This window comes from Erithacus rubecula, assembly GCF_903797595.1.
Source record: "Erithacus rubecula genome assembly, chromosome: 5".
NCBI classification, from domain to species: domain Eukaryota; kingdom Metazoa; phylum Chordata; class Aves; order Passeriformes; family Muscicapidae; genus Erithacus; species Erithacus rubecula.
The window spans coordinates 67,655,612-67,667,491 of NC_136687.1; the positions used below are offsets into that span (position 1 = coordinate 67,655,612).

Consider the following 11,880-nt stretch of genomic DNA (forward strand, 5'->3'; position numbering starts at 1 on the left):
GCTGATGTGGGAAACCTCTCTGGTGTCCTCATTCCTCTGCCTCACTGCCACCTGTCTCAGGGACACAGCTCAGGAGATGGCTGATTTGGTGGCTTCTGCAGCCTCTGCACAGCCCCAGGTGTTTTGCAGGTGCTTCCTGCAGGTGGTGGGGCCCAGCACAGTTGTGTCACAGGTTTCTTCCAGAAGTGGCACTGAGCAGGGACAGAGCTCAGCTGCGTGGGAGGCGAAGGTGCAGCACAGCATCAGCACCTTCAGGCTGAGTGACACAATGACTTTCTCCTGACAGCTCCCAGGCACTGCAGCATTTTGTGCATGAATGCAGGTAATTAAGTGTGCTAACTTGCTATCTCTGTACTGCAGCCTGTGATGATATTTAACAAAAATAAACCCCTAGGTGCCTTAGTTTCCCTAGGTGACTTTTCAGGCTACAAGAAAAGATCAACTGCTGACAGCAGCCAGCCCTGGGCCAACCCAAAATACACACCACCAATGCAAAGTGATACTTTGTGGGGACTCAGAAGTAGGACAGTGCATTTGCAAGCAATTCCAATGCAGGTTTTACCTCCAAGGCACCACAGCTCTCAACTGAGCAAGACAGTTTGAAGCTGTGGCTGCCCCATCCCTGGAATGGGGCCAGGCTGGAAGGGGCCTGGTGCAACCTGGGAGAATGAAAGATGTCGTTACCCATGGCAGGGGGTTGGAACACGATGATTGTACAAGTCCCTTCCAACCCAAACTGGTTTAGGATTCTATGGTTCTGTACTTTTTGAATCAGAATTTACAGGATCAAGTTCAGCCCCAAATGTTCCTGACTACAGCAGTGCCAGGGCTGTGGAAGAAAGGAAGACATTAAAGGACAAAAAGTTGTTTTCCAGATTCAGGAATTTTGCCTGATGTACTGTGTAATTTAAAAGACACATTCCTATATAGCTTATGGTTTCTGAAATTCAAATACAATCCATTTCTCATGGAAAGGACTAGAAATAAAAGACAGGAACAGCATACCACTGGAAAAACCCTCTGTTTGCCAATTAGCTTTAAATGTACCTCACTGTCTCTGCTCCCATTATTCACTGATCGTGGTGGAAACCAACCTAAGCCCAGAAGCTCGCAGTGCCAGAACTGGAGCTGGGACAAGTCCTCCAAAATTCATAGAAATGCCTGAAATTCTTTTCTGAACAAAAGCTGAATCAAAACTTCAGGGCTGGAGGTCCAACAGCAGCTGGAAGCAGAACTGCCTGGGGTCCATTCCCACTGTGGAAGAGCGCCAGGGAGCACCCAAGTGCAGGGACACTCACTCAGTAATGGGTGGTAAAAGACCCATTTCTCACTGGCTAAGGAAAGGAGCACACAGACTGGCACTGCCTGTCACTAATGCCCTGGCAATGTCAGCTTCCACATCCTTCCCCTACCTCCTCCATCCTGTGGAGCACCCAAATACCAGTTTACTCTAAACGAACACAGATCTCCTGAAAGTTAAACTGTGGGTGTATCCTCCCAAATGAAGGAAACTTCCTGTCTTTGAGAAGAGTCCCAGAGGCCAAAGTCTCAGTAAGAAGCAGCTCAAGGGCACACAGAGGCACATTTCCCTTCAGCTCCCTCACGTGCCATTGACCCTGAACTCTTCTTACCCAGTTCCATCAGTTTACAAGGCAACAGTGACCAGCTACAGATTTTATAACTTCGATTGGTTTGTATTTCAGAAGGGAAGCACAGACACATAAAGATGCAAAACCACAGCACGAGAGGGCATGCAAATTCAAGCCATGCCACGTCACTGCAACTGCAAACGCTTCTGGGTGGCAGTGGTGGGGGGTGCACAGGGAATGCCTGCCTGCATACAGATCCCTTCTCCAGAAATAACTAGTCTTTGAGCTAACTTCTTTTATTTCTGTTTTGATAGCAGGAATAATACTTAAAAAGACTTACCTATTTGGATCCGCTGTTCTTTACCAGCCTGCAAAAGAGAAAAGAAACACATCCACAAAGTTGTCAGCGTAATTACTACGCAATGGGGGATGGCAGAAGGCTGAAAATCACTTGGTCTGTGCTGCACTATTTTATATGTTTCTGCATTTGGTTTCCAGGGATGGCAGTTCTTCCTTAACTGAATAAACAGCTGTTCCCATCAATATACTAACGGAGTCCATAGCAAGTTTAACACAAATAGAGCTGCTAAGCAATCCTGATGCTGAATGACCCGTTCTATTGTGACACTGTGCCAAAAAGTAAGTTCGGTGACCAAAGCGGGGATTTAGCAGCAGGAAAGCAATGAGCTCCAAGAGGCACACGGGTGCTGGGGCAGAGAGGAAGCAGCGGGCTGACAGCTCTTTGTATCTAGGCTAGAGAATAGGAAAGCCAACTGGACCACAGTGACCGCAGGGACGGCGGCAACGATCCGATGTTATGGTCGGCTCGGTACTTGCCCTTGCCAGCCTCAGGGGAGCGAGGGGCATAGGATCCATGGGGAAGGGACCCAGGGGCTGCCGCTGCAGGACCAGCCCGGGCCGGGGATGCCGTGTCCAGTTCCGAACTGCCTGGATGCAGCGGTCTGCAGCACAGCAGAGAGCGGAGAGCCTCCTGGCCCCGGGCCGGTACCGCCCGCAGCCCCCGGGCAGCGGGGCCGGGGCTGGAGCCCGCGGGACGGCGCGGATGGAGGGAGGGGACGGGAGGGCAGGGTCCCCGCGCTCGCTCCCTCCCTCCCTCACTCACTCACCTGCCGGCCGGGCGCAGCGCGGGCCCCCAGGAGCGCGGCTGCCACTAGCCAGAGGGGCAGGAGCACCATCCCGAGCCGGCCGCCCGCGCCCCGGCCCCGGCCGCGCTCCGCCCGCTCCCTCCTCCTGCCGCTGCCTCCGCTGCCTCCGGCGGCGGCTCCCGGGGCCGGGGCCGGCTGGGCGGGCGGAGAGGCGCCGGGTCCCCCGCGCCGCCTGTTGCTGCGCGCCCGCCGCGACCCGCGGCGCTGATAAACCCGCGGCAGCTCCGCCTCCGGCCGAGCCGCCTCCACGTCAGGCACGGCCCGGCCCGGCCCGGCCCGCGGGAACCGCACCGGCAGCCGAGGCACTAATCCTCTCCCTGTGCTCACCGCCCGCGCTCCGTGCGCCTGAAATCCACCGACAAACAACTTTCCTGTCCGTCCATCCCACCATCACTGCCTGCATCACACCCTGGCAGATCCCCAGCCCGGGACCACATCCTCAAGCTTCCATATTTCCCATTAACCCAAGGCAGACTGCAACAGCTACAGTCTTAAAATCCAAGACTGGTTTAGGTTGGAAGGGACTTTAAAGCTCATCTCATTCCAACCCCCTCCGTGGGGAACACTAGCCCAGGTTGCTTCAAGCCCCATCCAACCTGGCCTTGAACACTTCCACTTGGGGCAACCACAGCTTCCCTAGGAAACCTAGCAGTATTCAACTGAGGACTGAATTTTTTCAGGGTCACAATTAGCCAGTGTTATAAACATCTGAATCCCAATTTAAAATCCAATTCAAAACCGTTTTGTTGTACTTGTGCATTACTTGTGAAACATCACAACCAACCAAAATCAGTTTCTGTTGGCCTCATGTAGCAGAAACACATGATCTGCTGCTGCTAAATGTCCTCAGAATATATTTGAGAGCTTAATTAGAATTTTTAAGTTGACCTCCCTGCCAGACATCATCGTATCAACCTGAAAAAGAAAACACTGGTTCTACTAAATCCAAATTGCATCTCAGCAACATTAAAGAGGAGAGCTTCAGCCTTAATTTTCAGGGGGTACCTTGAATATTCCAACCACAGCAGCCCTGCTGTTTGAAGGACACAGGTCTTGAACTGCATGATACCCCCTCACAAAGCAAAAAAATAAAAGGAATTTTTCAGAGACAGTGGGAATACATCTGTTATTACAAGTGTACAGTCATTTCTGCACATAAAACACAAAGCAGCCTGTAACACTCAGCAGAGCCACTTCTGGGAAAGCCCAGAATGGCAAAGGTTGAGCTACTGCAAAGTGCCAGCTCCATAAAAAGGTATTTCACTTACCATGCAGCAATTCCCTGTTTCACCTCCCTCACGGATGTTCAGTAGGTGACCTCAACCCTCACTTACTGCACATTACTCTAGCCCTGAACACAACCTCGTTGTCCTTGTGTGCTTTTCTGTAATGTGACACACCTGAGTGCTGTGTGCTGTGCACCAGCTGTCTGCTGTTCATCTGATGAGAGGATGAACCGCACTGTCCCAGGTGTGTCACTCAGGCTCGTTACAGGAGCACTTTAGGGAATCACAGAATCACAGACTGGTTTGGGCTGAAGAGACCTTAAACCTCATCTAGTCCCAGCCACCTGTCATGGGCCTGGACACCTTCCACAGGCACAGGGATCCAAAGTCCTGGCTTCTAGTAAAGCTGTTTCTATGCTCTTAAAAACATTCTTGCAATACGGTATTAAGTCTGTTACCTCCTAAGTTATTACACTTTGCCAAACTGGCTTAAAAAGTTTCTAAATGTCAGAGAAACCAAGACACACACCAGACAGAGCTGCAGGCCAGGGCAGATACTCCATTTTGTCATCTATCAAAGGCATGACAGAATTGTAAGAAAGCAAAAACAAGGTGTTAGAATCAGATGCCCCCTTATTTCTAATAAGAAACCACACGAAGTGCCACTCCTGTAACACACATAAATCAAGGCAGTATTTGAAAGTTCAACTAAAGACACGTTTCATCTCCAACAACCCAGTCCCAGTTTGGCACACTATTATCAGAGAAATCATAGATTTCTTGTGTGTATTTCTAGTCTGTTACACATACATATGCATATATGTATTTACATATGTGTATACATATATAGAGCTGTTAAAATCTGTTAGGCATTTGCAATTCTAAAATCCCTCCGATGGGCTTTCTGCATCTGTGCAACTTTGGCTGATGCACGAGACTGACAGCCACAAATATTTCATGAACTTAGAGTGGGGCCTGAAGCAGAGAGGCCCTGAACTCTGTCTGGAAGGCTTTGCACAGGGCTGGGGGATGGAGTGGGGAGGCTGCAGCAGGATTTGGCAGGGAAAATACTCAGGGGAGTAAAACATGGCATTCATTACCTGATCTGGAACAGTCAGGTCCCACATCCTCTCGCAGCAGAGGTGTATGCAACAAAACAATTTTCAAGTCAAGCTTAACTGGAGCAAGAATTCAAGCTGAGAAAACGTAAAGAACATTGCCTCTGTAGAACCAGGAGAAGTTACTGACCAGGAGCTCTTGTAATGCTATTTAATCCAAGCTTCAAACATTCATTGTTTGAGACAAGCCCCTTGTAAACTCAACTATAACATCTAGCAGGAATATTTCTAGTTATGTTTATAACCTAACTACAACATCTAGGAATAATAGCTATCATCCAGCCTTCACTGATCCTGTCCACACACGGTTTAATGCTCAGTTCTACAGTGACATTTCCTGGTATTTAGGAATCATTGCAATTTACTGAGTTTCTGATCTATAGATGCATTTGATGACCTTTCTCAATAGGACCAGTTTGGAGGGCATTCATTCTGTTCTCTCTGGTGTCAGAAGCTGACTACCCTGAATGACCCAGCTCTCGTGCCTCAGGTTCTCCTTCCCCATGGAGCCAGCTTGGATGGAAATGCAGCACAAGGATGGAATCCCCTGTGAGGCAGGATGACTGGAGACCCAGACCCTGCTCTGTGACACACCAGAACACGTGGCCCTGACCTTCTCAGGTTTCCAGCCTTAATGACAAGGAGAATTTACAGAACCACATTTTATATTCTAAAGCACTGCTGCCACAATGCAGAAACTCCTCCAGCTGCCCCGTGTGACAGCTCCAGTGGTGCATCCCACAGGCCCCAAAGCCTTTTTGGCTGAGACAGCTCTGTTAACATTTGAGCCTTATTTGCCACCCAGTGACTTGCCATTTCATTTCCAAACCTGCACAGAAAGGTTTTTTTTGGCATTATCTGTGTAAGAAGGAGATCCCAGTACCAAGGTGTCAGACAAAGATTGCCAGACTGCATGTGAAACCCAAGCACTCCATAAAAGACAATGCCTCTCATTTCTCCTTCATGGTGCATTAAAACTGGGAATATTAAACCACACAACTATATTTAATTGTTTTACAGCCACTATTAATCTATCAGGTTGTTAAATGAAGAAATATAACACACCTATTATTTTTAACAAAGCAGAGCAAGACTCATGGCAAGATTTAACCACAAGACACAGGAAACTGGAGAGAAAAATGTGAGACGTGAAAATCATGGTTGAAAAAGACATTGTGAAAAGTAAAAATGAAAAGAAGCAGTGTTTGTGAATCTTGTATAATTAGCACATGCAATAAAATTGTTCCTATTCTGAGGTGATGAATTTTAAAACAATGTGTGCCAAATAAAATGCAAATAATTCCACCCTGAATGTTCAAAAGAAATGATAACCCTGTTCCATGTCTAGGTGAACTGTGGGATCTGATGATTCAAAGGTCTTTTCCAACCTAAACAATTCTGGGATTCGATGTCCATTTCCTGCTGGCTTCACCAGCTCAACACAATTCCTTTGTAACTTAAAAAGTGCTTTGGTTTTAGTCACATTCTTAGAGAAGTTTTTGGGGAGGGGGATGACTGGAATATATTTTCAGTGGTTGCTTTTCTGTCACTGATTCACACAAAACATGCTCCTATACAGAGAGAGGGAGGGAGGTTTCACACTTGAGCACTCCCTTACCTCTCAAACGTAATGAAAATCAACTTGCTTGGCATGATTCCCTAGACCCAGAAAAGGCAAAAGCTGCACCACAGAAATGAAAAATGAAAAGTAAAAATCAGTAATATCCTGCTGAAAATCAGTTCCCTAAGCAAGTCGATGGGAATGGCTGATTCAGCTCCTTTCTCCAAAGAGTTATAATGTTACCTGATTACCCCACAGAACACTCCAAACCCATCCTGCCAGTAGTTTTTGTCACTTCTATTTCCTTGATTTTATTTCAGCAGGTCATTCCACACACAAGAACAAACAGTGGCAGCACTGCCTGAGGTCAGCATTTGAATAAGCACTGCAGCTGGATCCCAAGGGATAAGGCTGTTCCTGGAAGCTGCTCCCAGGGCACACTGAGCAGCACCAGGGGAAGGTGCAGACTGCATCCAACCTAACCATAACCCTACACATCAGACTGGCATTTTATGATGCCACTGTCTATCAAGAGAAGAGACAAATCATTGATGCCACTATCTTCCCACTAAATGCATTTTGGTGTTACAGCTGCAGCCTTGCAAAGGAGGCCAGGACAGACCCCAGGATCTCTTAGCCCTCCTGAAAATCCTGCCCAGGAGCTATGTACACAGATCCTTCCAATTCACACACTTCTGAGAAAGTGTACAGGCAGTCAAGAATTACCACGTTGCCTTCAATTTGCTGGGACACTTCCAAATCTCTTCAGTTTCCAGAAGGAATTAAAACAGGTGCTTTGTCTCTGCAAAGCAGCTTAAGCTAAAGTCCTGATACCACTTGCTGCTCTCACATGGGGTGATGGTCATTAAATATTTAAGCCAAAAGAACTGGAAGTTGAGAGGAGAGAGTGGCAAGTTTAGCAGGCAGACCCCTGCCTCCCTGGAGTCCCCTTCTCTGCTCCCTCTCGAGGAGGCTCCAGCTGCTTTAGGAGCTCAACACAACCACGAGGCACAGTCCCAAATACTGTTTAAAAAACAGAAGCTTAAATGAAAATGAGAAGTGAGCTTCTGACCTTACCTAGGGGCATCTCACCACGTCACAGCCGGGGTTATTTCCAGGGCAGCATGTGAGAGCTTTCACTGCAGCAGCTTCAATAGGACTTTGCATGTGGATTAATGGGTGACTTTGGCTTCTCTTTCTTACCAGCCTTTACAATTCAGGAGAACACACAGAGGGTTTCTTCTGCAGCAGCTGAGTAAAAAAGACAAAAGTGAGCTAACCTCCTGACCTGCAAAATAACCTCATGGAGAAAATCCATTCAACAGAGCTGCTCGCTGTTCCTGGGAAAAGGAAAAGCAGAGGAAACAATACCTTGGATGCTGCTTAAGAGGGGAAAAAACCACAGCAATATAATGGGGGTGATCTATGTCCTAGCCCCCCCTCTTTTGGAGGTTTTATAGTGCACTTTTGCTTTTGTATGATAACTATATGGAGAAATAATTCAAAAATAGTTATTTATAAATTTATTTTGCCTGCATCCCTTTATCCAGACTGAAATATTCAGTATTAATGGTCCCTGGCTCCAGGAGGTGCTGTACAGCTGTCCCACCAACACAACCTTTCACTTTGAAAACAATTAAAAACTGCAAACCTTCTGATGACTAAGAAAAACTCAGGTTTCCTTCTGTCCAATAGTTTCTAATTGGATACACACTATCAAGATCAGCATAGTTAAGGCATTTCAATCTTTCCCCTTTCCATTTTATTTCCCAAATGAAATCACAGCACATTTTGCAAAGTCTAAACAGTTAGACTATTTTTCCCTTGAAGTCAAAGCCCTGTACATCAAGGTTATGACTTCCTAGGCTCGACATGCATTTCTTCCCAGCAGTTTCATTTAAGTTCAGTTTAAATTCAGAGAGCTGCCACAACAGCTAGAAGCAAGAACAGTTTTAAATTCTCAGGTCTCAGCAATCTATTCTCTTCCCATGTTCTTATCTCTTCACCCTGCAGGGAAAAGCCAGAGAAGAACAGGAAGGAAGGCAAGTGCCCAAGCAGTGATGGCGCCTGATTCTTGCAGGTTCCTATCACATGCCTGTGAGCCCTCACTGGGACTTTTCCTTGTGACAAGGCTTCTCCCTGAGCCTCCAGTCGTGTGCAAAGTCACACACCTGTAGGGGCTCTGATACCTGTGTGAATTTAGTCAGAGTTCAGCCAATGAATTCAGAAGCTGTGGAGGAACCACCATGAGCCCAGGGGCCCAAGCATTCTGCTGCTTTTAGTGACTTGAAGCAATCATGACCAAGTATAACTGAAGCATAGTCCTTACCTGCATTTCTTAACTGTTCCAACTTTAATTTGGAATCTCAGCTTTCTCCTGGTCTTCCTGCAACTTCCCCTCAGTCTCCCACTCTGTGCAGCTGGTTTTGACTTCAGGACAACTTGCAGGATGAGGTCCAAAACTCAAGTGTAGCATTCAGCCTCAAATGGGAAGTTCATCATCTGAGGAAATTCAAGCCAAATTTAAAATATCAGTAACTGCTATCACTTGTTTGCTTCACTCCCTGCCAGCATCCTTCACCTGGCTGTCCCTTTTCAGAGCCTAAGGAAGAGTACCATGTCCTTCAGTGAAATATCCAAATAATTAGAATTTGGAAACTTGGATTTTTATTAGCAAAGAACTGCATTTTAAAGAAAAAAAATATCAATTTTACTTTCAAAGGAAGAAAGCACTCAGCCTATCACAATTCAGTGTAAAATAAAACAGCTCTGAATTAATGATTCTCCTAGAGTGCCATGTAGCATGAAACTTTTTCTAGTCTCTTAATTTACTACTTGCTGCTGCTTTGTGGAAGAGACACTTGATACCAGAATCTTTTCACAGGCTTCATTCTACACTCAGCTAAAACTTGAATTCAGCCCAGGAGAAAGAGGGAATTCAAGCCCTGGGCAAAGTGAGATGCAGCTTACAGCTTGCAAATTCTACATTCAACCCAGAAACACTCTGTAACTCAGCTCTGGGGCATGGGCTGATCCCTTTCACCTTCTGCTTACACAAATCACTGATCAGAATCCATCAGTTGTTAGCTGAGCCCTTTGCTCTTGTTTCTGCAGTCTAACAGTGGCAGAGTGGACTTTGCTGAAGGGAATTGTCCAGCCTCAGCTGCTGAAGCAGGTGCACCCAGCAGGCCAGTAAAAAAAAAAAAAAAAAAAAAAAAAAAGAACAGAGGTAATGCAAAAAAGGAGCAAGAAGATAAGGAGTATGAGCCAGCAAGGTAAGAGGAGAAGAGAGCAGAAAACAGGAAAATGTGTCACTTCACCTGGCAGGAGGTGAAGTAGGTGCCCACTCAGCCAGGAAAAAGAACAGAAGTTGCCACTTCTGAGTGCTAGGCACTGCTGCCTGGTGTGTCCTCTCTTCCAGAGCACAGCAGAGATCCTACCTGGAAACACCACAGGAGCAGGTGGTGTACAACTCCCTTGGTGGGTACCAAATAGCACATCAAATGCCTTTCAGCCATCCCCAAAACCCATGGTGAACCAGGAAGCTCCCTGTGAAGGATGAAGCCATCCTTCAGTCCCATAGGACATGGTGCTTCTAATTGCCCTACAAGAAGTACAGGCACAGACTCTTCATCTTCCTAAATAAAACCAAAATACTTCCTGAACTTTAGGCTCACACATTACAGCCTGATTATCTAAACCTTCTTAAAATCTGGTATGGAAAGACGAAAAAGCAATCACACAGAATACTAAAACTTGACTGAAATCTCAGTACTTTTTGGGCATTCTCAATTCTTTTTTCCTTGCTTTGGGCTAGCAACAGCATGTTCTGGTAACACCACTTTTATCTTCTGCAGCAGATTAACTCATTGTTCTTTGCAGGTTTTACTGAATCTAACACCTTAAAGACAAACAGAACAAAAAGTGCAGAGTTTGATCTATTTTTCTTTACAGCTCCATAAAGGTCTGTATTTCATGTGCTTTAAGCAGCAAAACCACTCATCAGCTCTGGTTGTTTGAAAGGTTTTTAAGTATTGGACCAAGTTTATAGGAAAGCTTTCCTACACTACAATCTGGCTCTAACTCCTGACTTCAGGAATGGCATGTGGGGATGATTTAAAGTTACCTTTCTCTGTTGCCTGTGCCAGCAGTGAGCTGTCCCCTCTGATAAGGGGCAGAGTGGAAAGGAATCAGTAACTTCTTAAAATCACCCCAGTGGGAGCTGCCAGAGGTCAGGAATCCCAGCCCTGCTGCTACTGAAGCCCTTCATTTACTGTCCAGTGTTATATGTGTGAAGTGATTGAGTGGTTGCTCTGTTCTGCCTACTAGGTCACCTTTCTATATTTATCACATCACTGTACAAAACACCACAGTGTACCTCAAGGAAGGGAGGCTCCACATAAAATTAAACTCTACCTTAAATCTTCCTGAAAAAGCAGCCCACTCCCCAGTTCTGAAGAGAACTGCCTTTCCTCTCTCTGCTCAAAAATTCCAGTAGGCAAATACATCTGAAAGGCTCAAAGAGAGCTCCAAGGACATGAAAGAAAGAGAAACCAGCATTGAAAACATCCTGAAATATTCTGGGCTGACAATCACATTTGTACAATAAAATATTTGTCCTTTTTTGCCCAAAATATCCTTTAAAACAGCTGGAGGATAAGAGGTGCCTTTATACTCACTGGAAGCAAAAATGAGTCCCCTTGGTGGGCACAGCCCAAGGACCAAGGCAGGCAATGGAGGCTGTGAACCACCTGGGCTTTGATTTACTCTTCTTGAGGTTTCTAAGTGCTGACAGCACAGGATGCTTTATTCCCATTTTTATTTATGCTATAATATCATTCCCAGCCCCTCTTCTTTGCATTTTTTTTCATCCCAGCTTCCACTGATGTGCCCCATCTGCACTGGCCTCAGCTGGGACTGCCCATCCTGCCTGGGTCAACAGCACAGCACTGACCCAGTGCTCCACTCCAGATTCCTTTTCCAAATATAAACATATTTGGATTAATCCCACTCTATCTACTCCAAAGCCCTCAGTGATACAGATAATATATATAGTGATATAGAAAAAGGAGAGATCCTTTGTATGAACTGGTGTAGAAATCATGGGGGTGCTACCAGGCACCAAGGGGTCAGTATATCCAAGAGATAAAGAGTTTTTGGCTAAAATACAGACTAATAAAGGATATTGTTGCAGCAGGAAGAAACCAAAGGAAGAGGCAC

The 11,880-nt window shown here is 46.2% G+C and overlaps 1 protein-coding gene and 1 long non-coding RNA gene across 6 annotated transcripts in view; both read right to left on the reverse strand.

Moving 5' to 3' along the window:
- Nucleotides 1–5,127, reverse strand: part of ADAMTS3 (ADAM metallopeptidase with thrombospondin type 1 motif 3) — a 55,868-nt gene extending 50,741 nt beyond the window's left edge. For 2 of the 5 annotated variants that reach the window (XR_013774338.1, XM_079306359.1), the window contains exons 1-2: nt 2,717–2,938; nt 1,930–1,957 (exon numbers count right to left, since the gene is read on the reverse strand). Coding sequence is in view for 2 of the 5 variants with exons in the window: in XM_079306359.1 (XP_079162485.1) it covers nt 1,930–1,957; nt 2,717–2,785 (97 nt within the window). In the remaining 3 variants the exon portion in view is untranslated. Of the gene's footprint in view, nt 1–1,929; nt 1,958–2,716; nt 2,939–5,081 lie in introns of those variants that run through there. The other 3 variants (XM_079306361.1, XM_079306360.1, XM_079306362.1) reach the window with 3 other exon arrangements.
- A 2,616-nt stretch (nt 5,128–7,743) lies between these two features.
- LOC306802866 lies at nt 7,744–9,846 on the reverse strand. Its single transcript, XR_013774499.1, has 3 exons — nt 9,715–9,846; nt 8,990–9,162; nt 7,744–7,911 (listed from the first exon to the last, which is right to left on the reverse strand). It is a non-coding gene; the product is annotated as an uncharacterized lncRNA (long non-coding RNA).
- Between the last annotated feature and the right edge of the window lie 2,034 nt (nt 9,847–11,880).